Source organism: Trachypithecus francoisi, unplaced genomic scaffold, assembly GCF_009764315.1.
Source record: "Trachypithecus francoisi isolate TF-2019V2 unplaced genomic scaffold, Tfra_2.0 Contig00586, whole genome shotgun sequence".
Taxonomy (NCBI): Eukaryota; Metazoa; Chordata; class Mammalia; order Primates; family Cercopithecidae; genus Trachypithecus; species Trachypithecus francoisi.
Window position 1 is genome coordinate 7075594 of NW_022680749.1, and position 27371 is coordinate 7102964.

General features: G+C 38.4%; 1 protein-coding gene across 4 annotated transcripts; it reads left to right on the forward strand.

Annotated features, from left to right (window-relative positions):
• Positions 1–25893, forward strand: FAS (Fas cell surface death receptor). 4 transcript variants are annotated; one of them, XM_033215912.1, is made up of 9 exons: positions 1–649; positions 13353–13518; positions 17826–17963; positions 19016–19124; positions 20667–20728; positions 20867–20944; positions 22129–22202; positions 23455–23476; positions 24226–25893. In XM_033215912.1, the coding sequence occupies exons 1-9, from the start codon at positions 620–622 to the stop codon at positions 24555–24557; spliced, it is 1011 nt and encodes a 336-aa protein (XP_033071803.1). In that variant the 5' UTR covers positions 1–619; the 3' UTR covers positions 24558–25893. The 4 variants fall into 4 exon arrangements, with proteins under 4 accessions (XP_033071803.1, XP_033071813.1, XP_033071780.1 ...); XM_033215922.1 differs by having other exon boundaries at positions 20882–20944; XM_033215889.1 differs by lacking the exon at positions 1–649 and adding an exon at positions 686–1367.
• Positions 25894–27371: the final 1478 nt, after the last annotated feature.

The following is a 27371-nucleotide window of genomic DNA, read 5'->3' on the forward strand; positions in this document are numbered from 1 at the left end:
AATGCCCCGCAAGTCTTCCTCTGATTGACTCCAGCAATTAGCCAAGGCTGTGCACCCAGGCAGGACCTGTGCACTCTGAGCTGCGTTCTCCTTCAAGACCCCCTCAACTTCGCAGGTTGAACTGCAGCCGAAGTCTTTAGAAAGGGCAGCAGGCAGGCTCTCGAGGTCCTCACCTGAAGTGAGCTTGCCAGCCACTGCAGGAACGCCCCGGAACGGGGAATGCCCATTTGTGCAACAAACCCTGACTCCTTCCTCACCCTGACTTCTCCCCCTCCCTATCCGCGCGCAGGCCAAGTTGCTGAATCAATGGAGCCCTCCCCAACCCGGGCGTTCCCCAGAGAGGCTTCCTTCCCATCCTCCTGACCACGGGGGCTTTTCGCGAGCTCGTCTCTGATCTCGCGCAAGAGTGACACCCAGGTGTTCAAAGACACTTCTGGGGAGTGAGGGAAGCGGTTTACGAGTGACTTGGCTGGAGCGCCGGAGGCGGGCACTGGCACGGAACACACCCTGAGGCCAGCCCTGGCTGCCCAGGCGGAGCTGCCGCTTCTCCCGCGGTTGGTGGACCCGCTCAGTGCGGAGTTGGGGAGGCTCTTTCACTTCGGAGGATTGCTCAACAACCATGCTGGGCGTCTGGACCCTCCTACCTCTGGTGAGCCCTCTCCTCCCCGGGTGGAGGCTTACTCGGTCTTAGTCCCGAGGATAGGCAAAGTGGGGCGGGCGCGGGACGCGTGCGGGATTGCGGCTGCAGCGGCGCACGCGGGCACCTGGGAGCGGCGGGCTGCTGCCGGAGGCGTTGGAGACTGGCTCCCGGGGGCTGTTAGGATCTTCCCTCCGGCCCGGGTGCTCAGAACGCTGGAGGACTCGCTTTTCTAGGGACTTGATGCGAAGTGCTGACCCCGCGGAGCAGGCGGGGCAGCTCCGGCACTCCTCGGAGACCACTGTGCTCCACGTAGAGGTAGGCGTGGGGGGCGGACAGGAATTGAAGCGGAAGTTTGGGAAGCTTTAGGGTCGCTGGAGGAGGACCCCGGTTGGAGAGAGGAGCGGAACTCCTGGACAAGCCCTGACAAGCCAAGCCAAGGATCCGCTGCGGCGCTGGTGGGTGAGCGCGCGCCGCCCTGCGGGGGCGGGGAGAGAGCCTGCAGCCTTCAGAACAGATATTGCTCATTTTCTGGCAGTTCTCAGACGTAGGAAATAAGTCAGCCCCGAAGCAGTGGTTAAACCGGAGGGCTCGGAAGAAGGGCACTGTTTCTTTCTCGAAAAAGTTATATGGGGGCTGAATGAGTTTCTGGAGGCTTGTTTACCTTTTTTTATTGTCACACAGAAAAAGAAACTGTCGTCTCCCTTCCGGGAATTCTCTCCTTAACACTGTAAGTCGCTGCCTTAGTGGTTTCATTTTGTTTTGTTTTTCTGCCCTTCTCTTTCTTCTTTTGCCCTTTCTTAGCTTGCACTCCCATGGTAGTTTCTGCCTGGTCTCCTGCTGGGGTGGTACCCGTTCCCACCACACAGAACCCGGCGCCTATTATTGGCCAAGAAACTTATGCAACCTGTTTTGAAAAGTCCCTCGCTCAGAAATGCCAGCTTGCGGATGGCTAATCGAAGAGACGTGGATCCAGGAGGCTCATTGGAGTACCGGAGCCTCTGAGAGTCCATGGATTTTTTTTTTTTTTTTGGCCCCAACAAAGTGTCAAGCATAGCGAGAGAAATGTTTACAAATGTGCTCTCCGTGGATTCCCAGGAGAGCCATGTAGTGGGGAAGATGACCACATCCCTATTTTAGAGATGGCAAAATGAGGTTCAGAGAGCTTCAGTAATTCAACCAAGATCACACAGCTAGTAAATGGCAGATAGGGGATTGAACTCAGATCTAACTCCAAAACTCAGGCTGTTCCCTGATTGCATCTGATATCCAGATTACACCAAAAGGCTGAGATGTCTGGGTCCATTTTATGATTAGAAAAAAAAAAAAAATCCTCCTGTTCCTTTCAGAAATAATGTGCACTATTTGGGCTTCTTTAGAAACTTCCTTGGAGAAAATTTATGATTCAAGATTGAGAAACCATTTATACAGTCTCAGACCACACTCTTCTCTCCCTTGTTATTAACCATTGCACTAATGCAATGTTGGCTGCTTTGAAAATCTCTTAGTTCATGGACAGCAGTATTAGCAAAATGTAAGAAAATTGCCAAAGCTTGGAGCTATGCTTGTTGAACTTTTGTACCAATAGCACCTTTACCAGAGGCTGCGTGTGTTTAAAGCCAAAGAAAACTTTGCTTTTCTGAAAGAATACACACACACACACACACACGCATATATACACATACATTTATGTATATATACATATTATAATACCTATAAGTTAGGTATAATTTATAATATTTGTATATGATATATGGCCTAGGAAATTAAGGCTTATTAAATAAAATTTATAAATGCAGATGAGTCAAATACAAAAATCAGACATAACCCTATCACCTAAGTAATCATTTTTTACGTTTTGCGGTATATCTTCCATTTATCCCCTTTAATAGAACTCTTTTAAATTTGGTTACACAGAAATTGGTTTTGCGTTCACGACATGCCTGACATCAGGCCTGTATCCTTAAAGAAGTTTCAACACTCTTGTGTCACCTCATGTGTCTCCAGAAAATGTTTGCTTTTATGCCTTCACGGTTAGTGCTTTCTTAGTAGTAGCAATAAATAAAATGGATGCAAAATGCGAATTACTTGGAATACAGAAGCAAATTTTTAATTCTATTAATGGGCTGGACGTAGATGGGTGGGGAGCTGTTTTCTGCTTTTCCCCTCTTCCCCTAGTCCTCTGACTCTGATGATAACTATAGTCAACAAATATCCCCATCCTTAACCCCTTTTTCTTCTCTTTCTCTTTCCTTCTCTCAACCTTCCTGGTGTTAGTTTTCTCTTTCCTATTTCTCAGTGTTTTCACTTTGACACTTAACAATAACAAAGTTAGAAATCCCAAAATGTTGGCAAATTTCTAAAGGAGACAGAAAAAAAACTTACTTTACAAATTTGTTTGAGAAATAGCTGTGGTTGCTTTTTTTTTTTTTTTAATTGTGCATGACCCTGTTATTGGCCAAGAAACTTGAGCAGCCTGTTTTAGAAAGTCTCTCGCTCAGAAATGCCAGCTTGCAGATGCCTAATCGAAGGGATGTGGATCCATGAGGCTCATTTGAATTCCGAAGCCTCTGAGAGTCCATGGATTTTTATTTTATTGGGCCCCAACAGGTTTTGTCTTGCATTATTTAGGACATTGGCCAGGCAATCACTGGACAGCCAGTTTTATCTCCTTTACATTTTTTAGAATGGTTATCTTATGGTCAAAGGAAGGAAGAGGGCCTTTGGAAAATAAAGCTGTGTATTTACAAGTAGCCATACAGAATAGTTTTGTGAGGAAAATAAAGAAAGTTATTTAATTTGTAATTTAATCATTTTTCTTAAACCAACCCAACGAACATAAAAGGGACTATTTAATCATTTTTGTAGTTTAATTTGTAATTTAATAATTTTTCTTAAGCCAACTTGATGAACATAAATTGGGCTATTTATTTTTGTTTTTAATGGGCTGTACTTACATCGCAAAGGACTTGAGAAGTCTTATAAATACGATAAAATAATAAATGTGAATTAAGACATTAGCAACCAGGATGGAAAAACCCAAATTTGTAAATGATGGCAAGGCTTGCAAGCAAAAATTAAATTGATAAATGGCATCACCCCCACTACCAGCTACAGTTAGACTAATGAAAAATCCTCTAATGTTCGTGCCTGAAATACAGTTACCACCCTTAGCAGCAAATTAGACTTTAATTTGGAAAAAAAAAATTTTCTTGCCACTGAGTTTAGAGAGGGGAAAAGATGAAATAATTAGAGGCAAAGAAGATCTGGAATTTAGACGTTGTCTCTGAGTAAGGTCTTTGAGACACTGGACAAGTAATTTCCTTCTGAATACTCTCATGTTAACACATGAGAAGTGTCAGTGTTTCAAAGGAACCTCTTTGAAGGCTACTAGAAGGCTTTAGGGGTGCCAAATTACCAGAGTAAACTGCCAGTTTGAGAGAATAACTGTTTGTTAAGAGATGGTCTGAAACCTAAGTAAGGAAATCCCCCCACTTGAAAGCCCCTAGGAAGTTAATTGCTTTTGGCGAATTATCTTAGGCTCCAAAAGTCCCTTGGTGAGCACATGTTTTGTAATAGGGACTAAAGACTACTGACTTATGGTGAAAAATGAAATAACACCACTTAAAACTTGAAATTGACAAAAAGCAACTTGAAACCAAATATAGGAGAGTGAACCCATCGGTTTCTTCTTTTTAAATAGGTAAATATAGAAAAAATGACCAGACAATGTGAAACAAAAAGCAAATATTTAAAAACTACATTTATACTTTATCTCACCCAACTAATATAAAGAATTTTGATTTTACTTATAAATTCCTAGCCTTGTCTACACATATACATAATTGCATGTTTAATTTGAGCTATATATAGTCTGCTTTTTGTTCCTTTGAATGTTACACAAACCTTTTTCTATTTCTGCATAATTTTTATCTTGTATTTTTTCTTGGATACATTATGGAGAGAGCATTTATTAAATGAGCTGGGATTACTATAATTTTTTTTTTTTTTTTTTTGAGACGGAGTCTCGCTCTGTCACCCAGGCTGAAGTGCAGTGGCTGGATCTCAGCTCACTGCAAGCTCCGCCTCCTGGGTTTATGCCATTCTCCTGCCTCAGCCTCCCAAGTAGCTGGGATTACAGGCACCCACCACCTCACCCAGCTAGTTTTTTGTATTTTTTAGTAGAGACGGGGTTTCACCATGTTAGCAAGGATGGTCTTGATCTCCTGACCTGGTGATCCGCCTGTCTTGGCCTCCCAAAGTGTACTATAATTTTTATTATTTACTTTTTAATTTATTTATTACTTATTTTTATAATTTACTATTAGAAAAAAGCATTTCTTAAATGTACTGGTATATATATGTGTGTGTGTGTGTGTGTGTGTGTGTGCGTGTGTATGACTTTTTCTTGTTACCCAAAAGTTACTCATAGAACTTACATATGAAAATTGTAGTACTTATGATGAAAAATCATAAAATAAGACAATTTAAAACTTGATAAAAAGCAACATAATATTATATGTTGTACCTTGTACTTCCTTATAAGGTACAACACTACAAGAACCTTAGTGTATAATTTTCTTTTTGCTATATATGTATATATATATTCATAAAAGTGGAAAAATAACATTTAACTAATAAATCCTCTTTATTTTCTGGAAAATCCTTGCTTAAAAAAAGTCTTTAGCTTTTTATATAGTTAGACTTCTAACACCAATTAAATATCTTCAATTCAGTCTCAAGCAGGAACAAATCTTCAGTCCACTTGCCTACCTTTATTGTCTTTGAAGTGACAGTGTGAGTAGTAAAGCCCAAATCAGAGAGAAGTTGACTTTTGTAAGATTGGTAACTTCACCTTCCCCGGAAGGAAATGAGGTGGTTCTTCCCTTTGATCACAACTGCTTTCTTGATTTGAAATAAACTGTTGTACAGCCCAGTCACCCCATCTTTAGGCATTTAGAAATAGCAATCATAGTTATATAGGACAACTTGCCTGAGTCCCACTAAGTAGAAATGATAGTGAATTTAGTATAAGATTATACCTTTAGGTTGGGTGGATGACTCACACCTGTCACTCAGCACTTTGGAAGGCCAAGGTGGGTGGATCATGGATCAATTGAGATTAGGAGTTTGAGACCAGCTTGGCCAACATGGTGAAAACTCGACTCTATTGAAAATACACAAGTTAGCTGGGTGTGGTGGCATACCTGTCATCTCAGCTACTCGGGAGGTTGGGGCAGGAGAATTGCTGGAACCTGTGAGGCGGAAGTTGCAGTGAGCCAAGATCATGCCACTGTACTCCAGGCTGGGCGACAGAGTAAGACTCCATCTAAAAAGAAAACAAACAAACAAAAAATTATACCTTTAGAGCAAGGCCAGCGTTTTAAATTAGCAAATCTGACTACAAATTCAATCAGCAGATATACTCAGCCCAGCAAAGTGAGCAAGCTTACTGTAGGTTGTGTTAAGGCATGGACTGGGATAAACAGGCAAAATTAGAGTAAATTTGACAATTTGACATTGGATTCATTAATGACAGCCTGTCCTTCGATGAAGTCAGGCAGCATTGTGTTTCTATTCATCTCTGTGTTTTGTGAGGCTATAAAAATATAAGATGTGAGAAATGTGAATACATTTTATTTGTGAGGGCAGAGATCTTGAAGAAGAGAGTGAGAGGAAGTCAGAGTATGTGGGTGAAAGCTCTTGTTTTCTGCTGAGGATTTAGCTTTGGTTTTTAGCCATTCTCACAAAGAGATCATTGGTCCTAATTAACTGATTGTTGTTGTTGTTTTTCACATGAATGTCTGTAAGGATTTAGGCTTGATTTTAAAAATTGGGCCTATACTCAGAGAAAGACAAATACTACATGATCTCACTTATATGTGGAATCTAAAAGATTCGAATCCATAAAAGTAGAGAGTAGAATAGTGGTTACCAAAGGCTGGTAGGGGGCAAAGTTGGGGGGTAGTTAGGGAGATATTGGTCAAAGGATACAAAAAGATACAAAATTTCAGTTAGAAGGAATAAGTTCAAGAGATCTAGTGTACAACTTGATGTCTATAGCTAATAACAATGTATTGTATACTTGAAAATTACTAAGAGTAGATTTTAAGTGTTCTCCTCACACATAAGAAAAGAAAATGAATAAGTATGTGAAGGAATGCCCAATGTTAATTAGCTCAGTTTAGCTAATTATCTTCCAAAATATGTACACAATTCAAGACATCATGTTATATGCTATAAATATATACAATTTTTTATTTGTCAAATCAAAAACAATACAAAAAAACCCGGGCCTATACTGCCCACAGGCAGTCTTGTTAGCCTGCAGATAAAGTGTGTATGTATATATGCACACATGCATTTGTTTATTTTTAGTGTTAGTCACCATCATCTAAGTGTTGGGGGATTTTGCTTTCATTTGAAAAGTGGAAGATCTGGGCTCCCATACCACATGGTCCCTGTTCCCCTGGGGCTCAGCAATGGTTGCTCCTTGGGACCAGGCAGAGCTGGTCCCAAGCCCCTCCCTCTCTCTGTAGTCTCTTATCCCAGGTTGCTTTATTCTTGTATGACCCAGGTGGCCCCTCTGGGCTTGTAAGGACTCTGGGGCTGTATTTTAGGGCTCAATAGCCCTCACATTACCCATTTCCTCTACCAAAGGTCATTTCTTTTCTCTTCAGGCTTATTTTTGGAAGGGTCATTATTTCTTCATGAGAAGTCAAATTCTGATTTGCAAGTGCTGAACACAGATGCCTTTAGTCTGTAAAACTCTTATATTCTCACATGTAAATGTAGTAACCTGCTAACCTCAGATTTTGCTTCCTCTGACCTAGTTGCCCTGCAACTGTGATGAGCATCAAAGTCACCAGGGGCACTTCCCCATTCTCAGAGATCCTGATTCCTTAGGTCTGTGTGGGGGCCTTAATAAATAATGCATCACTACAGAATTCTGATGTCTGTCGGGGTCTTGAGAACTATTTTTCTAACTCTAGCACTAAACTCAAAATGTAATTTCAGATGGAATTTCCTAGGCTCATTCGTTGTGTTTTATTTATGGCTTGGCCAGTCATGGATCTAATCAGTAACTTGCAACTGTTGCTTCAACTACCTCTGTCCTGGACTTTCCAGAGATTCGCTTTAAGAAAGAAAGAGGACATCCCTGGGATAAGATGACCATGTATATTTTTATGTACACATGTTAAAAACATATAAACAAATGGGATCTTTGCTTATCTCTTTCATGTAGAAAAATTTATTTTACTTCTATTTCAGGTTTTCAATAATGTAGTAGGACAAGATGGCATCACTATATCCCTGTTTTTTACACAGATATATTAGAGATGCATTATCTTATTGGAAATGTTAAACTATTCAATAATAAACTATTCGTCTTTTAGAATTTCTTTTTCCTCAAGTGTTGATAAGTACCTGAAAGTCTACAAGCAGACAAGAAGAATTAGTCAGTGGAACTTCATTTCTTGCTCCGTTTTTGTCCGCAACAGTAGAGGGTGGTGAGATTTCAACCCAGCCTAGCAGGACCAATAAGTCTGGAAAGAAGTAGCTCCAGTTCATATTGGCACCTGCTAATTCTAGTTCCGAAGACCATGGGAAATCTCTTGCCTGTTTAGCTCAGTGATCATCCAAGATGGGAAATTCTTGGGCTCAGCTGTGAGGGATCCCAAGTTTATATGTACCACTAATGTCTCACAAATCAAGAATCCAAGAGAATCAAGAGACTGTAGTTCATTCCTTATATTAAATTCTTAGGACTGCCGACTGGGTCAGCAGTTTTGGGGACTAGAAGCCTGATATCAAGGTGCCAGCTGGACTGGTTCCTTCTGAGGACCACGAGGGCAGGATCTGTTCCAGGCTTGTAAAGGGCCTTCTTTTCCATGTGTCTTCACATTATCTTCCTCTGTTTGTATGTGTGTCCAAATTTCCTCGTCTTCTTCTTCTTCTTCAAATTTAGAAGTGTATACTGTTTAATCTACAAGGTTTATATAGCTTTAGCTAAAAATAAAAAAAAAAAAGCAAAACAAAAACAGTGAAGCCAAGACACTCTTCCAAAGTCTGGACCCTTCCAGCCTTCCAAATACCAGAGCTCCGGAAGTTGTATATACCAAATTTCCTCTTCTTAAAAGGTCACATTTTCCTCTTCTTAAAAGGTCACATTGGATTAAGGCTCACCCTATTAACACCATTTTAACTTAATCACCTCTGTAAAGACCCTATCTCCTCATACTGTCACATTCGGAGGCTCAGGAAGTTAGGGTATCGGTATCAATATATGAATTTGGGAGTGAGGGGAGGACACGATTTAGCCCATGACAGTCCTGAATCTCCTTTGCTAGATGCATGGCTGCGGGCCAGTCACTTCACCAGTTGGGACACTGCCATCTCTAACAGAAAAGGGGTTTGGGCTAGGTCATCTATTAAGTCCTTTCTGCTCTAAATTGTAAATATAATGAGATACCAACTTTTAGTTTAATTGTTTAAATTTTTAGAAGTTAACTGGATGTTTTGCTGGTGTCAACACCCCCCTTTAAAAAAAAAATTTGGCCGGGCATGGTGCCTCACGCCTGTAATTCCAGCACTTTGGGAGGCCGAGGCAGGCAGATCACGAGGTCAAGAGATCGAGACCATCTGGCCAACATGGTGAAACCCCATCTCTACTAAAAATACAAAAATTAACTGGGTGTGGTGGCGAGCATCTGTAGTCCCAGCTGGTCGGGAGTCTGAGGCAGGAGAATCACTTGAACCCAGGAGGCGGAGGTTGCAGTGAGCTAAGATCACGCCACTGCACTCCAGCCTGGCAACAGAGTGAGACTCCATCTCAAAAAAAAAAAATTCTCACTTTCTGTTTCTACTGTTCTCTCAAGTACCCCTCTGCCTTCTGTTACTTCTTTGCTGCATTCTGAGAGGATTGGGGTGGGGAGCACTCTTTCCTGTAGAACCCCATAACCCATCTATTTTCATCAATCTATTTGAAATTCAAAGCCAGGGGTTAAAATGTCCATTTTCAATTTGAGATGTCTAACTTTCAGATAAATCTATTAACATGCATTTCTAAGTGACTTTTAAGCTAAGCATTTTATTTTATTAAGCTTGTATAGAAGGGTAACCATTATACTTATATAATAAAGTGCACTTTCAAAAATAGTTCAAATATAAAATAATATTCATAATATTTTATGACAGACTTCCTAGAACTTATATGTGTCTTTCTCCCCAGAGTAGTCTCTATGGGTGCCTAAACAATACTGCATTATTAGATTTTTTTCAGTTTATAAGCCACACAAGAAAGTTAGCCCATGTCATCTCTAGAAGTATAAAAAGAGACAGGTGTTCTGAGAAATATATCTGTTTATTCCTAGTTCAGTAACAGCACAATGAGATGCTAAATTATGAGGCACTTTTTGTTTATCTTATTGTCTCATTGGCAACCAGCAGCTCCTGTTGCATTTTTGACATGGGGAGCTATCAGAGTGTGGTTAATAAAGTACATTTCCATGGTAAGTATTCTTTAAGAGAAAATAAACCAAGATTTCATCAGAGGCAGAAATTACTGCAAGCTGTAGTTACCAGTTTCTGGTGATTTGTATAACTGAGCTTTCGATTTCAAAAATTAAAAAGTTCTCTTTAGTGTAACATATTTTTGGGTCCAATAATTTTACTTCAAAAATAAAAGAGAATTTTCTTTACCATCAAACAACGTTGCTATAATGAGTGGTGATATATTTAGCCCTAGTGGACCAAAGAGAAATAAAATGGCTTTGATTATGCTGGTTTAAGAAAATATATCCAATTAAACAAAGGTTAATATTTATGATGTTTGATTTAGTAAAATTATAAGACTACCAAAGAAAGCTAGAAGAGCAAAAGAACCCAAAATTTATATAAAGAATTAAATGTTAATAATTCAAAGGTTTAGAAATTTTTTCCACCTTTCAAATACTAAGTTGCTGTTATAGATTTACTACCATTATTACCCAGATTTTCCATTTTACTAAAAAATAATAACACAGGTGATTATGATAAATCAGTATAGATCTTTAGGCTCAACACAACCCTGCTACCTTTTAAATTTTTTTATTATACAACAAACACATATGCGTTATCAAGAAAAGATGAGTTAAGCAAAATGAAAAAAAATAGTCTTAGCAACTAGAAATAAGCACCATTAAAATTTCTGTGTGTTAAAAGATAATATACTGCTGAAACTTTTTTTTTCTTGAAATGTCCTTCTTTTCTTTCGCTTTTCAATTTCTTAATCCCTAACCTTCTAGTGTTGAATTTTCTGGACCACCGTTATACCCCCTCATCAAGAGGACATTTTTTTCTGCAGTAGCTGAGCACAATGGTCATATTGAAGAAATTCTCCTGTGGGGCTTTGCCTAGAGGTAAAATCCTCTTGGCTGGGTGTGATGGCTCATGCCTGTAATCCCAGCACTTTGGGAAGCCGAGGCGGGAGGATCTTCTGAGGTCAGCAGTTTGAGAGCAGCCTAGCCAACATGGTGAAATGCCATCTATACTAAAAATACAAAAAATTAGCCATCATAGTGGCGCATTCCTGTAATCCCACCTACTCCGGAGGCTGAGGCAGGAGAATCACTTGAATGCTGGAGGCAGAGGTTGCAGTGAGCCGAGATCTAGATTGTGCCACTGCACTCCAGCCTGGGTGACAGAACAAGACTCCATCTGAAAAAAAAAAAAAAAAAAACCCACAAAAACAAAACAAACAAACAAACAAAAAACACCAAAGTAAAACTCTCTTCACGGTGATGACTATAAAGCTTGCTTTTGCCTCTCTCTGTCACAACAAACTGTTTGCAGTCTGATGCTGTGCTCAAAATTGAGAATTCTCACTGACTGTTCCAGGCATCTGTCTACTCATTCTTGCCATGCTGAGGGCTGTCATTTCTCACCGCTGAATGCTTTTTTTTTTTTTTTTTTTTTTTTTTTGCTGCTCTTTAAAAATCTTTTCCTGTTTGCTTTGAACTTCAGTAAAAACAGGGGGTAAAACGGTAATATACTTTTATTTTGTTTTTGGGGTTTTTTTTCTTCTTCTTTTGGTTCCTTTTCAAATCCATTTGCCAAACTGACAGTGGAATAAGCCTGAATGGGGGTCTATATCTCTTCCAGTAGTTAGTTTAATTCAGTCACTGAGCTGTTGCTCTATTTGTAACTGCCATGCTAGATCCGGGGCTGACCATTCCTGAGAAAGTGTGGAGATCCTTTTAGACTGGCGTGGTGCTGGGGCAGGGCATCAGTCATTATCTTCTGTGTCTGCTAATTCTTGCATCATTTCTTCTACTCTGTAACCTGGTTGGCTATGAAAAGTAATTCTTCCTCACTGATGCTGCAGGCAATGGGTGAATATCCAATTGTTCTCTCAGTTTCTTGTCATGGGATACAAAGAACAAATTTCATGTGTCCCTGTTTCTGAGAGATTCAAAGGGAATGCACAGATTCTAGCATAGGATGACTTCCAGCTTCTAACTATTTGTCTATGCATTCCATTTCCTCACCCCTGCCAGAGGTTACAATCATGGTCATGGCTGTTCTGAGAAATTCATTGCCGAAAGTGGAGGGAGGGAAATGCAAACTCAGCTTCTTCCCAAGCTTCTGGGCGGGGCTGGCAAGTTTTGCCTTCCCTGCCAGCAAGAGCCCTGGCTTTAGGGGTCTTGCACAGTTTTCCCAGACTGGAGGTCTTCAGGCTGACTTCTGATTCTTAGCAAATTCCTGCCAAACACCTCCCCTTTCCCCAGCATCCATTTGTTTTGAAGGTTCTTTGCAGGCTTCTTGCCAATAATTGTCCATAAACAAATGGAGTTGTTTGCATGCCTAGGTGGAGTAAAATATTTAGGAAACTATTCTACAAATATGAAACAGCCCAGATTTGGGCCAGAAGTCCTGGCTCTGAGTCTCTTGTTAGCCACTCTTAACTGAATTTTTGGACAAATCATTTCTCGCACTCTGTGTAGTCTGTCACCTGAGTACTTGGCGATTTAAACCAGGAGTTGTGCTCCCCCAATAATACTGTCTCCTAAATATTGCGTGAAATTAGTATATCAAGGAGGGCAGGGCACTATACCCATGGGGGCCTCGCTCTCTCTCTCTCTCTCTGTCTTTCTCGGATATTCATCTTTGGTGGCAGACCTGGGATTCAAACCACAGTTGTTTTGAACTTTCTCTTTCCTCCTCCACTATGCTCCCCTCACTGAAACTTTAATAATAAAAATAGCACACTTATTGGGCATGTATTTGTTATGTGCCAAGTTCTGTGCTAACAGCTTTAAGTGCATTATTCCACTTATTTTCACAACAAACCTATGCGGAAGAGGTTATTTCAGCTTATAGATAAAGAAACTGAGACTTGGAGAATGTAATTGATTTTACCCACAAACACAGGACAATAAGTGGGAGGCCCTGTTCACGTTAGAACACCTGGTTTCTATCATCCATGGTGCTGTTTCTAGTGTGGTTTGAAGAACCTGAGGTCTGAACTGCTATACAGGTGACCTGCTGCTTTCTCGGAGAGAAATCTGAAAGACAACAGAGCCCTCACGTTGGCTTTGCCTGTGCACAGCCGATACTGCCAATTTTGGGCAGATTGTACTTGTTTACCATGTTACTTACTTCAGAAATCAATAAAACTTGTTTACCATGTTACTTCAGAAATCAATAAAATTCTCTTCATGCTTTTATTTTACAGGTTCTTACCTCTGTTTCTACATTATTGTCCAAATGTGTTAATGCCCAAGTGACTGATATCAGCTCCAATGGATTTGAATTGAGGAAGATCGTTACTACAATTGAGACTCAGAACTTGGAAGGCCTGCATCACGAGGGCCAATTCTGCCGTAACCCCTGTCCTCCAGGTATATTACACAAAATATCCAGAGATTACAGTGAAAGTCACAGTTAGGAGTAGCACATAGTAATCATGGCTATAATAATTTTACAGCTTTTGGTTCTCCTGTATTATATAGCATAACTGTGAGAAAAACAACTATGAAATTATTTTCCAAGGATGAGTTTTATTTATATTTAGCACGCTTATTTGATGTGGTTATGGATAAATTTAATTTACAAGTGACATGCAACTCTGAAATGAGAAGATTGGTCTATTTGGCTCCGTTTTTTTCCTAAGCGAAAATGACTCATTTGTGAATATGAAAGCTTATCATGCCAAAACTGATTAGCATCTATCATAACAATAGTGGAACTCTGAAAGCAAGAGACTTCTACTCTTAAGGGATATGTCTCAGCACTTCCCTTCAATCAGAAGGTCTCTAAGAAAGCTGTCCTGGCACTGAAGCCTGCAAAATATATTTGCATTTTGCAGCTGAATAACTAGATGAATAAGAAAAGCAACAGGCAGAAACCAACAGCTTTTTTTTAAATCAATACTTTGAATGGCAAACTAATTTCAGATGAGAAATCCTTCAAACACTGGTAAATTAAAAGCTAAGCAAAATGCAATTGTGCAAACATTTCTTCAACTTTGAGTAGAGTCGAAAAAAGGAAAATAGCACATGGGTTCATGTGATAGATTAGTAGAACAAGAAAAGGACTGTAGTAGGTTTCATGGTTGGCCTCCCAGGCTTCCAGCACTCAAGCTGCAAAACATGATGGGTCCTGTTTGTGAAAAGGTTCTACCAGTCTCCGTATGCTTCCTGTCCAGATTTTAATAACCCTTATGGAAAAATCTCCCCTGTAACCCAACCCATTTTACTTAAATCCATTTACACTTAGATCTTCTCTGACACAAATAAAGAATGGCTTCCTGGCTTTATTATGACTTGCTAAGCACAATCAATTTGCCCTATGAATTGAAATCTTTGTTGATAATTTTAAAACCTAAAATGCAAATTAAAATGAACAAAATATGCTTTGCACGTCGAACTATCAAGGATTTTTGTCTATTGCTTTTTTGGTTTTGCTTTGTTCTATTTTCATTTAAGAAGTGAAGTAAATTCTTATAAACTTTTAAGAAAGACATTTGGATATATGCGTCAAAAATTTAAAAATGTTTATACTCGCTAAGAGAGCAATTAAATTTTAAGAAAATACCTTGAGAAAGTAATCAAAAATAAAGGAAAATATTGCATGCATGATATTTCTTTATCAATATGATGTGGGATTCCTTAGGTAAATTTTGGAATATTTAAAGACTGAAATAGTATGTATCAAACAAAGTCATATTTTCTGATACATTTCTAACATAATCCTCAATTATATAAATCTTCTTAAGTGATTTCCAACTGATCTGGCTGGATTAACTGATTCTCCCTGATTCCTCTAGAAAATATCCTGGATGGCATCCAACCATGTTAAATATTCTTCCCACTTCAATTCCCTCTTGTTGAATTTTAGGCTTATCAATATTTAAGTTGCTCCCAAATCTGTTTACGCTCATTGGTGTTGTGATATTCTTATGTAATTTGATTGAATATTGTATAAATTAATGAAATGTAAATACAGAGAAAAGACAGATTTTATTTCTATGAAAATTAGGTTCAGTGCTTTGGAGAATTTAGTAAAGATGAGCTGCTAAAATGTTGTTGATGAATTTTGTAAGGGAAAAATAAAAGTTAAGTGGTAGGAAAAATCACAAAAATCTCTAAAGCCATTCATACAGATTATTGGTATGTTTATGTTTTCATTTCGTCAAAAAGAAAGGGAGGCAGGGGGGAGAATAAAAGAAACAAAGAAAGGAAGAGAAAAACAGACAAACAGGAAATTATAGGTGATGCGTTATGGATGTGACTTAAGAAAGAAAGAACCTGGGATTCTAATAACTTCTATATCACAATATTGTCAAATGATTATAAAGTTATATTTTATAAATTAAAATAAAATATTTACAGTATTTTAAAATTATTTCCTATGTAAATTGACATTTTTGATTAAATGATCAAAGAAGTCCTCCCTACATCATCATATTCAATAAGAAGGATTCTGTGGTATACTGCCTACATATTTCATATATACACGTTATACATATATATACACACATACCTGTTATGTGTATGCTCGTGTATATACATGTATGTATGTATTTATATGCGTAGGAATGCAACAAAATAACAGGCAGTATCTCAAGATTGTTGATATATAGTCTTTTGTTTGTTTGTTTTTTTGAGATGGAGTCTCACTCTGTAGTCCAGGCTGAAGTGCAGTGGCATGACCTCGGCTCACTACAACCTCTACCTTCTGGGTTCAAGCAATTCTGCAGCCTCAGCCTCCCAAGTAGCTGGGACTACAGGAGCACACCACGACGCCAGGCTAATTTTTTGTATTTTTAATAGAGACGGGTTTTTGCCATGTTGGTCAGTCTGGTCTCAAACTCCTGACCTCAGGTGATCTGCCTGCCTTGGCCTCCCAACCTGCTGGGATTACAGGCATGAGCCACTGTGCCCGGCCTGATACATAAGTTCTTATTACACTTTCCTGCCTTTTCCAACATTTCTGTAATAAGCATATGTACCATTATACTAAAAAATGTATTTTAAAATCTGATTTTCAATAAAACAACTACTTATTTTCTTATTTTAATAAATTTTGTTTTCATTCTTTGGCAGAACCAAAGAACCTGTGGTTTATTGTATCTCCATTATACCAAGGATGTTGTGCTAGGCACATTCTGTAAGATAATTTATTAAAGAGACCATTCAGAGACCAGTAAAATACCATTAGCAAAAAATTAAATTATACTTGGACTTGGGCTGTGTTTTCTTTAAATATTGCTACAATGTTATATAGCCCTATGCACTATTTTTGAATTTTGTTCTGGGAGTCTCCAGTTTGTCTTTTTTCTATTGACAGACTATTGTCTTTACTTACTAAAATAGCATATATATTTACATGTCATAATTTGCTCATGTAGTAAATATTTTATCAAAAAGAATAAAAAAAAATATGAAGTTATTAAGGAATTCATGTTCCTAGGAAACACAGCAGAAATTAATTTTGCTGTATAGGTGAGCAGAGCAGATTAAACTGCTTATTTTTTAAAAACTAGTTATACCATTAACAATTAGAGTCACTAGTAATGTTTTTCTGAGACACTTCTCTTGGTATTTTCTGTCACTTTTGTCTTCATTCTCTATTCCCTTACCTTCATCTAGCTTTCTTTTTCTAGCATTTTTTAGCACTTGATATCAATATATTGATTTGTATATTGTCTACCTCCATCCTGAGAAGGTGAAGTCTTTGGTGATGAAGGCTTTATCTTATTTCCTGCATAATATCAAACTTCTAAAAAGTTCCTAGCACTTAATAGACATTTAATAAACACCTATCAGATAAATGAATTTTTTAAGAGAACACATTGCATGGTGCTTACTAATAGCAATACAGTGACTCACTTTATTTTTAAAGTAAATTAATGCAAATAGTGTATATTATTTAAACTTATTTGTTTTAAGATAACAAGCCTGATAGATAATAAATTTTGGTATAAATATGTTAATGCTTCTCGAAACTCATCAGTACGTACCCTGTCTTTTGACGAGAAAGTGATAGAAAGGGGAGAACAAAGAGAACTGTCGTGCTCACTAGGCAGACCAAGTGCAGTTCTGACAGCAATGCAAGGGAAATATTACTATCTCTGTCATACGCAGGATGAAATTTAGGCTTGGCGAAACAACACTGTTAAAGATTTTATAGCTCTTCAAGATTTGACCAAGGCCTTTAAAGCTTCAAATGTTCTTTTCCTTATTACACTATTTCTTATCAGGGTTTGTGGACTTTGGAAAGTTAAATGAAAAGTCAGAGCAATGTGAGTCAGTTTGATAACCTCAGTGTCCAGTAACAGCAATCCCCACTCTGAATATATACCCACCAACCTCTCCCCTTTCTCCAAGGAAGTTGGTTGTTGGCAAAGGCATTTTGTGCAGTGCACTTTGTCATTCTAACCTTCCTTTGTTTTGTATGCTCCTGTTGCTAATCATCCTATTTCTATGGGCTTCAGTCACTCTTTTAGCTTTTGTCTTGGGAGACTTCCTGGCTCTTGACATGACTTTTACAATAATCTTCTCCCCCATTGTATTGATATATCATTAGCCTACCCCGCTCCCCGTGTGTTTTAGAAGAGTTTTATTGTCTATCATCCCTGCATACTTCCCACCCTGTTACCTGCCCGTGTCCTGTTCATACACTTGCTCCTTTTTCCCTTGGGCAGGCAAAAGGAAAGCTAGGGACTGCACAGTCAATGGGGATGAACCAGACTGCGTGCCCTGCCAAGAAGGGAAGGAGTACACAGACAAAGACCATTTTTCTTCCAAATGCAGAAGATGTAGATTGTGTGACGAAGGACATGGTAAGAGTCTTAAAAAGCAATTGAAAGAGATCAATCTTGGAATTCCATGTAGAACCATTTATAAGACAATTTGAAATTGGGGCCTACTATGGTGCTATGTTGACACATAGGAAAGGGAAGGACAGGTAGCTAGGGTACCGCAGGACCAGGTACCGAGCTAATTACTGGTCTAGACCTTTATGAGTAAGTCTAGGCAATTCTTCCAGATACAGGAGAATGACTAAATATGAACCCTAGGACAGGGTTCATCAGCTCAAATCAAAACCTCAGAAATTATTTTGTTTCTGGCCTTGACTTATGCTTGTATAATAGTGCTTGTTCATGACCAGAAAAAGCTCAGAAGCCTGCAGATACAAGGACACAGAAATCCAACAGTTGGGTAGGAATGCTCCCCATTTCTTTGGAGATTTAGTTGTTCTGATAATTCCAGCTGGGGACCTGAATTTTCATGGATATCCCAATGTATTCTAAGGGCCCAGATTAAAATATAGTATAAGTATTTCTAGTTTTGTTTGACATGGAGAAACCCCTGGACATAAAGCTTTTCCCCTGCCTATTCAGCCCATAAAGCAGTGTTTCTTATCCCTGGCAGTGCATTAGAATTGCTTTGGGAGCTACTAAAAATGTTTCATGTTTAGGTCCCACCTCAAGGCAATTACATCAGAGTCTCTGAGTGAGGGCCTTGGTATTGGCTTGATTGAGTAAATCTAGGGTAAAGCCTAACATTCTACATTTTTAACAAGCTTCCAGGTGATGCTGATGCTGCCAGTCCCCAAGTCACCCATTGAGTGTTAAGGCTAGAGACTAGAGGAACAGGGGAGACATCTAAGCAATGGCGAGGTTTGTCTTGGTTTGTCTGCTAAATGATTGCTAGCCATTTCAACCTGGGGTTTCCTGTTGCGTGTTTAAACACCAGCTGTATTACTGGTGTCGTGCTGTCACTGTTGATATAAGCAGTGGATCTCAAAAATCCATCCAGCTCCTGCCCACCATTTTCATAGTCCACTTTTAATTAGCCACTATAACTAATAGTTTCCAAACTGATTTTCTAGGCTTAGAAGTGGAAATAAACTGCACCCGGACCCAGAATACCAAGTGCAGATGTAAACCAAATTTTTTTTGTAACTCTGCTGTATGTGAACACTGTGACCCTTGCACCAAGTAAGTTGTAGTCTTTCTCTGATTAAACCACTAGATATAACATGAGAGTTATCATTTTCCTAGGGAAGTAACACTGACTGCGAGTTAAGAATTAGAGTTCTAGTCTTGCTTTGCCACCAAGCAACTAGATGACTGCTCATTTAAACATTAGTGAACACTTCCTGTGTAGGTGACACTTTGCTGGCCACTTAAGCTAAAGATGTGAGCCAGACACATGCCTGGCATCAAGCTATCAGTCCAGAAGATTATGAAATATTTGGAACTACTATTATTGTAGTCAAGAAAAGCAATGACTATTGTGTTTCAACAGCATGAGAATAGCATCAGAAGAGACTTATGTTCCAGGTGTTACAAATTATACAGGAAAACTTTTCAGCTCTGCCTGAGGAGATGGAGGTGAAGACATGAATGTGTCTCATGGCTTGAGTCTTGAAGAAAGAAAAGAAAGAGCATTAACAGGTGCACATGGAAGGAATGCACATTATAGGCAGGGGAACAGCAGCTGCAAAGAGACAAAGGAAGTGCAGGAAAACAGAGTACATGGCTGGAGTGTAGGAAACACTAAGAAGGGGTCAGGGCTGAATCATGAAGGGCCTTGTCTTTCAGGCTAAAGAAGTTGGTTTTGACCCAAAATTAGAGAACCTGGCTTGTAATTCATCTTGGGAAGCTAATAGGCTTAAGAATTAAGGACATGATGCTTTATGTTTTATTTGCTAGGAAAATTTTATGTACAGTTGTCCCAGGCTCTCCCCTGGCCCCAAGTGTCTGAGAATGCCCCTATGATGACAGGCTAGGTAGGCACTGGGGAAGCAACTGACTTAGTAAAATAATAACAATAATAGTAGTTCCAAATATTTCATAATCTTGATTTAATTTTCTTCTCATCATAACCGTTTGAAATAGATAATATTACTTCCATGTTATTGATGAGATAATAGGCTCATGACAGTCTGACTTCCCAAGCTCACCTAGTCAGGTAACGGGCAGAGGCTGTGAACTCAGACAACCTGACTGTGAATGTCTGTCTGTCTGAAAGAAATCATATATGAACCTCTTGAGTCTCCTGATCACCACCATATGCTAAAAGTAGCAGCCTCTAAGGGCCAGCTGAGTACCCTCTCTGAGCGGCATCATGGGCATGGCTATCACCTGACCATTTTCTCGGCTATGGGAATTTTTTGGAATTACTATTGGCAGTTTAAGAGCTAGTTTAAGCTGTAGGATTTACGTGTTCAGTTTATTACCAGGTTTAAGTTTATTTTTGTGTCTACTTCATCTCTCTTGTGTGTCACTATTTTCCTATCTTCCTTTAACTCTTGAAATCTTAAAACAGAGTCATTCCTTATGATATTTTTCATCCAGCCATCCAAATTATATCAACTTGTGCCTGCTTTAGATACTAATCTAGAAATATTTGAGGGAATATGTTTGCCAGAGATGCAAAGACGAATAAAATGGCCCCTAATTTATAACATGCCATTGAAAATGATCAAGAAATCATTCTGCCAGGCTTTTGAATTTCCCCTGTATTTTGTTTTCTAGATGTAAACATGGAATCATCAAGGAATGCACACTCACCAGCAACACCAAGTGCAAAGAGGAAGGTAATTATTTTTTTGACGGTTATATTCTCCTTTCCCTCATCCCCATGGAAAGATGTGAAGAAAAACCAATCACTCTTGATTATTTGAGAGTCCTTTGTTTAATCTTAAAGATTGCTTATTTTCATATAAAATGTCCAATGTTCCAACCTACAGATTCCAGATCTAATTTGCTGTGGTTGTGTCTTCTTCTTCTCCTAATTCCACCAGTTGTTTATGGTAAGTTCTTGCTTTGTTCAAACTGCAGATTGAAATAACTTGGGAAGTAGTTCACAAAGATTTGCCTTATTCTTACCTATAAAAAGCTACCAGTTTGGTAGATTTATGTATTGTTAACTTCTTGCCTCCGAATGCAGCCTTGAGAGCTGATAGATAAGAACAAATGAAATTATCCCTCAGCTAGTTTCTGAGCAACGGTTTTGGGGCATTGAGTGGTATTCTAATCCTTCCTATGAACAAGGGTTCTCTGCAGCAGTGGAGTTGGCCAAAAATCAGAAGTAATTCTTCACTATTCATTGAGATCTCCCTATGCAAAAAGAGAACACAAGAAGCAAAGGCATTCTCAAGAAACACATTGCAGGGAACGGTTAAAAAACTTGTACTTCTCTGCCTCCTCTTCCTTGGCCTAATGGCTTGTTTTAAATTATTTCTCCTCCTTAACTTAAAATACTATGGGAACACATGTTATACAAAGGTGACTCAGTAGAGTCAGTAGAAAAGCCAAAATTAAATATAATCATAATTAGTCTAGAAAAATCTCTTTAAGTCATTCATCAACTACAGGGTCACACCAACTTTTGGTAACTTAGAAATATCCAATTTTCCCTTCTCTGTCGGAGCAATTCTCTGTTTCTTCAGTTCAGTTGAAGAAGAAAGTTTGCCTTGCCATTAGCAGTTGTTTAGCTGAAAATACATTTGGGATATTTAAACACTGTAATTGTGCTCAGAGACGTAGATTCTTCTGTCTCACGTTGACGTTAATGCATACACCTATTGAGTATGTATACTTGAGTTATTTGTGTGCGTATTTCAATTTCTGGGCATCCATAGCAAGTTGATGTTAACTTGCTTCTCCTGCCGCTTCTGTGTCCTGCCATAGTCTTGCCGTCCACATCTTTGCTGGACAGGGAGTGGTGCTTGCCATATAAGTCAAAAACCATCTCCATGCTAGGCCAGTTTGTGGTAATTAGATGACTAATTAAGATATGTCCTTTCACTAGAACAGTTGACTTAGTGGTATGGAAGTTTCAAAATCAGCTGCCTCCTGTGGTGTTTGGCCACTTTTAAGTTTCAATGAATTTCTCCTTTTCCCTTCTTATACTTCTCTTAGTATGAAAGTATGTTCTCACATGCATTCTACAAGGCTGAGACCTGAGTTTGATAAAATGTCTTTGTTCTTTCAGTGGTGAGAAAGAAAGCATGCAGAAAGCACAGAAAGGAAAACCAAGGTCCTCATGAATCTACAACCTTAAATCCTGTAGGTATTGAAATAGGTATCAGCTTTCCTTGAAAAAAAAAAAAAAATAGAGAAATTAGTGATTTGGCTTTTTGTTACTTCCTTTTACTTTTTTGTTTCTTGTTTGTTTCATTTTGTTTGAGATGGAGTCTTGCTCCATAGCCCAGGCTGGAGTGCAGTGGTGCAATCATGGCTCACTGCAGCCTCAAACTCCTGGGCTCAAGTGAACCTCCTGCCTTAGCTGGGACCCTGGGACTACAGGCATGCACCACCATGCCAGGTTAATTTTTTTTTAATTTTTTATAGAGACAGGGTTCACTTTGTTGCCCAGGCTGGTCTCAAACTTTTGGCTTCAAGCAATCCTTCTGCCTCAGCCTCCCAAAGTGCTGGGATTATAGGTGTGAGCCATCACATCTGGCCTGTTACTTTCTTTATTTAAACATTGCTTGTGTTTGTGTGTGCATAGGTTAAAGGGGCCTCACAGATGAATTATGATATGGTACCCAATTTAAAAGTAGGCTTCTACACAAAAACCGTAAGAATCAACAAAGGAGGGAATTGAGAGTGTGCTGAAAATGAGCTGAGAAAAGAACATGGCCAACCTCCATGTTCCGTGTTGTTGTTATCCCTGCAGAGAAACAGCCTTTACCAGGCATGGGTTCAGTATCCAAGCCTGAGCAAAGAGATTGCTCTTAAAGTTTGTCATAAAGGCTTCACTTTCTCTGGTTGCTGGTTAACCTTATATCTCACCGTATCTTTTCCCAACATGGTATCAGTACATTTCAGGTAGCAAGAAATACACCGAGAAAAGAAACCTGTTGCGCTTAATGGAATTATTTTATTTGGGGCCAGGGCTCAGTGGGAGTTAGGATTCTTTAAATTAATATGGTAAAAAAAAATTTCAATCTGAGCCATTTTCTGGTATTAAAAATAAGAATAGTTACAGGGAAGAAAAGTTTAGAGTGGTTATATTTATTGTTTAATAAGTCTACATGAAAAATAACCTCAACCTATTTTATGAATTCTTTAGGTTTCTTGCCTTTAAAAACTGAGACAATATTGCTTAGTTTCTGGCAAGGCTGGAACCTTTCAGAATAAAAACTGAATGGTAAAAGTATGCTTCTTAATCACTTAATCTAGCTTCCTAATTTTATACATCAAGCAACTGATTGTACTTCTTTTCGAATTAAGGAAAAATTAGAAGTTTATGTTTAGAATATGCTAAAGATATATTTTTATTTGTCTTTCTCTGCTTCCATTTTTTGCTTTCTAGGAAACAGCAATAAATTTATCTGGTAAGGCTTTTATTGTTTTATTTCATAGAGATGGCTTCCTTTAGAGTAATAGGCCAATTTCAGAGTAAAATAATGTTGCTACTTTCAGTGACATATTGTGGGATCTTGTTATTTCTCATACAATTCTACCTGCTCAGCATAAAGCATTTATCAGGCAATTTGTTTAAATTTATAATGAATACTCATAGATAAAAATAATCAAGTAACAATAGGACACAATAGTCTGAGGCTTAAGAAACTTCTCCTACATAATCAGCTAGATGTATTACAGAACTCCTGCCTAAATGGATCTAGAGGTTAAAGTGCACTGTAGACTCAGGTATTATCAGTGTACCCAACTCTGTAAGAACATACATGATTCCATTCAGTTGTTCTTTGATCTGTGATTTAGGGATAAGATGATCATAAACTCTTTGTTTATACATTTAGATTTGTGGGTCATTGATCATTGGATCCATGAGAGATGTTATAGATGATCTTTTCCAATCCTCTTATTTTATAAATGAGAAAAGAAGACACAGAAATGTTATATATTGTGCCCAGGTTATTTAACAAATTACTGGGTACATGGCAGAATTTGGAGTTAGAACTCAAGATTGCCTTGTTTCTGTATTCCCCAGTCAGCCCTTCACAGATCTTTAGGACTTAGCTATATTCTGAAGTACTATAAAAAAAAGAAATAAACATGGTTTTCAGTAATGAGAATTTCATTTAGAAAACAAATTTTTAGACTATTTTCTATTTTTCAGATGTTGACTTGAGTAAATATATCACCACTATCGCTGGAGGCATGACACTAAGTCAAGTTAGAGACTTTGTTCGAAAGAATGGTGTCAGTGAAGCCAAAATAGATGAGATCAAGAATGACAATGTCCAAGACACAGCAGAACAAAAAGTTCAACTGCTTCGTAATTGGTATCAACTTCATGGAAAGAAAGATGCATGTGACACATTGATTAAAGGTCTAAAAATAGCCGATCTTTGTACTCTTGCAGAGCAAATTCACACTGTCATCGTCAATGACATTACTAGTGACACAGAAAATTCGAACTTCGGAAATGAAGTCCAAAACTTGGTCTAGAGCAAAAAACAACAAATTCAGTTCTGAGTATATTTAGTTAGTGTTTGAGAAGATTCTTAATAGCTGGCTGTAAATACTGCTTGGTTTCTTACTGGGTACATTTTATCCCCTTTATTAGCTCTGAAGAGCCAACATATTTATAGATTTTTAATATCTCATGATTCTTCCTCCAAGGATGTTTAAAATCTAGTTGGGAAGACAAATGTCATCAAGAGTAAATGCAGTGGCATGCTAAGTACCCAAATAGGAGTGTATGCAGAGGACGAAAGATTAAGATTATCTTCTGGTATCTAACATATGATTCTGTAGTATGAATGTAATCAGTGTATATTACTACAAATGTCTATCCACAGGCTAATCCCATTCCATGAATCAACAGAAGAAGCTATGACCTCCTGTTGAAATGTCAGTTACTGAACAGGCCACTTTGCCTCTAAATTACCTCTGATCATTCTAGAGATTTTACCATATTTCTAAACTTTGTTTACAGCTCTGAGAGGATCATATTTATGTAAAGTGTATGTATTCGAATGAAGAATTTAAATAAGGCTCTACCTCAAAGAATTTTGCACAGATTAATCGTATCATAGTATACAATATTTCAATTGTGAATTCACATAGAAAACATTAAATTATAATGTTTTACTATTATATATGTGTATGCATTTTACCGGCTCAAAACCACCTACTTCTTTCTCAGGTGTCAAAAGCATTTTGAGCAGCAGAGTATTGCTAGAGCTTTGCCACTTCTCCATTTTCTCCTTGGTGCTCATCTTAATGGGCCAATGTACCCCCAAACACGGAAGTATCATCAAAAAATTACTTAATCCACCAAAAGGCAAGACTGCCCTTAGAAATTCTAGCCTGGTTTGGAGATACTAACTGCTTTCAGAGAAAGTAGCTTTGTGACATGTCATGAACCCATGTCTGCAATCAAAGATGATAAGGTAGATTCTTATTTTTCCCCCACTCCCCAAAATGTTCAATAATGTCCCATGTAAAACTTGCTACAAATGGCAGCTTATACATAGCAATGGTAAAATCGTTATCTGGATTTAGGAATTGCTCTTGTCATGCCCTGTAGGTTCTTAGATTTAAAAGCCTTCTCATTGCTGCTATCCTACATTTAAATACTTTTTAAAGTTTGTATTAAATGTGAATTTTAAGAAATAATATTTATATTTCTATAAATGTAAACTGTGAAGAGAGTTAAAAACTGAAGCAGATACCTAGAACCACCTAAAGAACTTCCATTTATAGAGGATTTTTTTTGCCCCTTGTGTTTGGAATTATAAAATATAGGTAAAAATGCCTAATTATAGTAATGTTTTTGGTATTTCTGGTTTTCTCTTTTTTGGTAGGGGCTTGCTTTTTGGTTTTGTGTTCCTTTTCTCTAAATGCTGCTAAATATAACTTGTTTATGAATCTTTAATACTTCTTCGGCTTCTTAGAAGGTACTTCCTTTTAGCAGGTAAATAATTATTTCCATAAGTTGCAACTGTCAAGAAGACCTCTTCCAAACAGCACATGATTATTTGTCAAACAGCATCATATTCCAGATACTGGAATGTGGATAAGAAAGTATAAATTTCAAGGGGGAGGTTTTATTATTATTATTATTATTTTATTATACTTTATGTACTAGGGTACATGTGCACAACGTACAGGTTTGTTACATACATATACATGTGCCATATTGGTGTGCTGCACCCATTAACTCATCATTTACATTAGGGATATCTCCTAATGCTATCCCTACCCCCACCCCAACCCGACAACAGGCCCTGATGTGTAATATTCCCCTTCCTGTGTCCAAGTGTTCTCATTGTTCAATTCCCACCTATGAGTGAGAACATGCTGTGTTTGGTTTTCTGTTCCTGCAATAGTTTCCTGAGAATGATGGTTTCCAGCTGCATCTATGTCCCTACAAAGGACACAAACTCATCCTTTCTTATGGCTGCATAGTATTCCATGGTGTATATTTGCCACATTTTCTTAATCCAGTCTGTCACTGATGGACATTTGGGTTGGTTCTAAGTCTTTGCTATTGTGAATAGTGCCGCAATAAACATACGTGTGCATGTGTCTTTATAGCAGCATGATTTATAATCCTTTGGGTATATACCCAGTAATGGGATGGCTGGGTCACATGGTATTTCTAGTTCTAGATCCTTGAGGAATCGCCACACTGTCTTCCACAATGGTTGAACTAGTTTACAATCCCACCAACAGTGTAAAAGTGTTCCTGTTTCTCCACATCCTCTGTTGTTCCCTGACTTTTTAATGATCGCCATTCTAGCTGGTGTGAGATGCTATCTCCTTGTGGTTTTGATTTGCATTTCTCTGATGGTCAGTGATGCTGAGCATTTTTTCATGTGTCTGTTGGCTGCATAAATGTCTTCTTTTGAGAAGTATCTGTTCATATCCTTTGCCCACGTTTTGATGGGGTGTTTGTTTTTTTCTTGTAAATTTATTTGAGTTTTCTGTAAGTTCTGGATGTTAGCCCTTTGTCAGATGAGTAGATTGCAAAAATTTTCTCCCATTCTGTAGGTTGCCAGTTCACTCTGATGGTGTTTTTTTTTTTTTTTTTTTGCTGTGCAGAAGCTCTTTAGTTTAATTAGATCCCATTTGTCAATTTTGACTTTTGTGGCCATTGCTTTTGGTGTTTTAGGCATGAAGTCCTTGCCCATGCCTATGTCCTGAATGGTATTGCCTAGGTTTTCTTCTAGGGTTTTTATGGTTTTAGGTCTAACATTTAAGTCTCTAATCAATCTTGAATTAATTTTTGTGTAAGGTGTAAGGAAGGGATCCAGT

Bases quoted from the DNA above. Each gene is read 5' to 3' on its own strand.
- FAS (XM_033215889.1), top strand. From the start codon at position 1,278: ATGAGTTTCTGGAGGCTTGTTTACCTTTTTTTATTGTCACACAGAAAA. The intron at 17,964-19,015 runs GTAAGAGTCTTA...CTGATTTTCTAG, and splicing joins ATTGTGTGACGAAGGACATG to GCTTAGAAGTGGAAATAAAC. The intron at 20,945-22,128 runs GTAAGTTCTTGC...TTGTTCTTTCAG, and splicing joins AATTCCACCAGTTGTTTATG to TGGTGAGAAAGAAAGCATGC.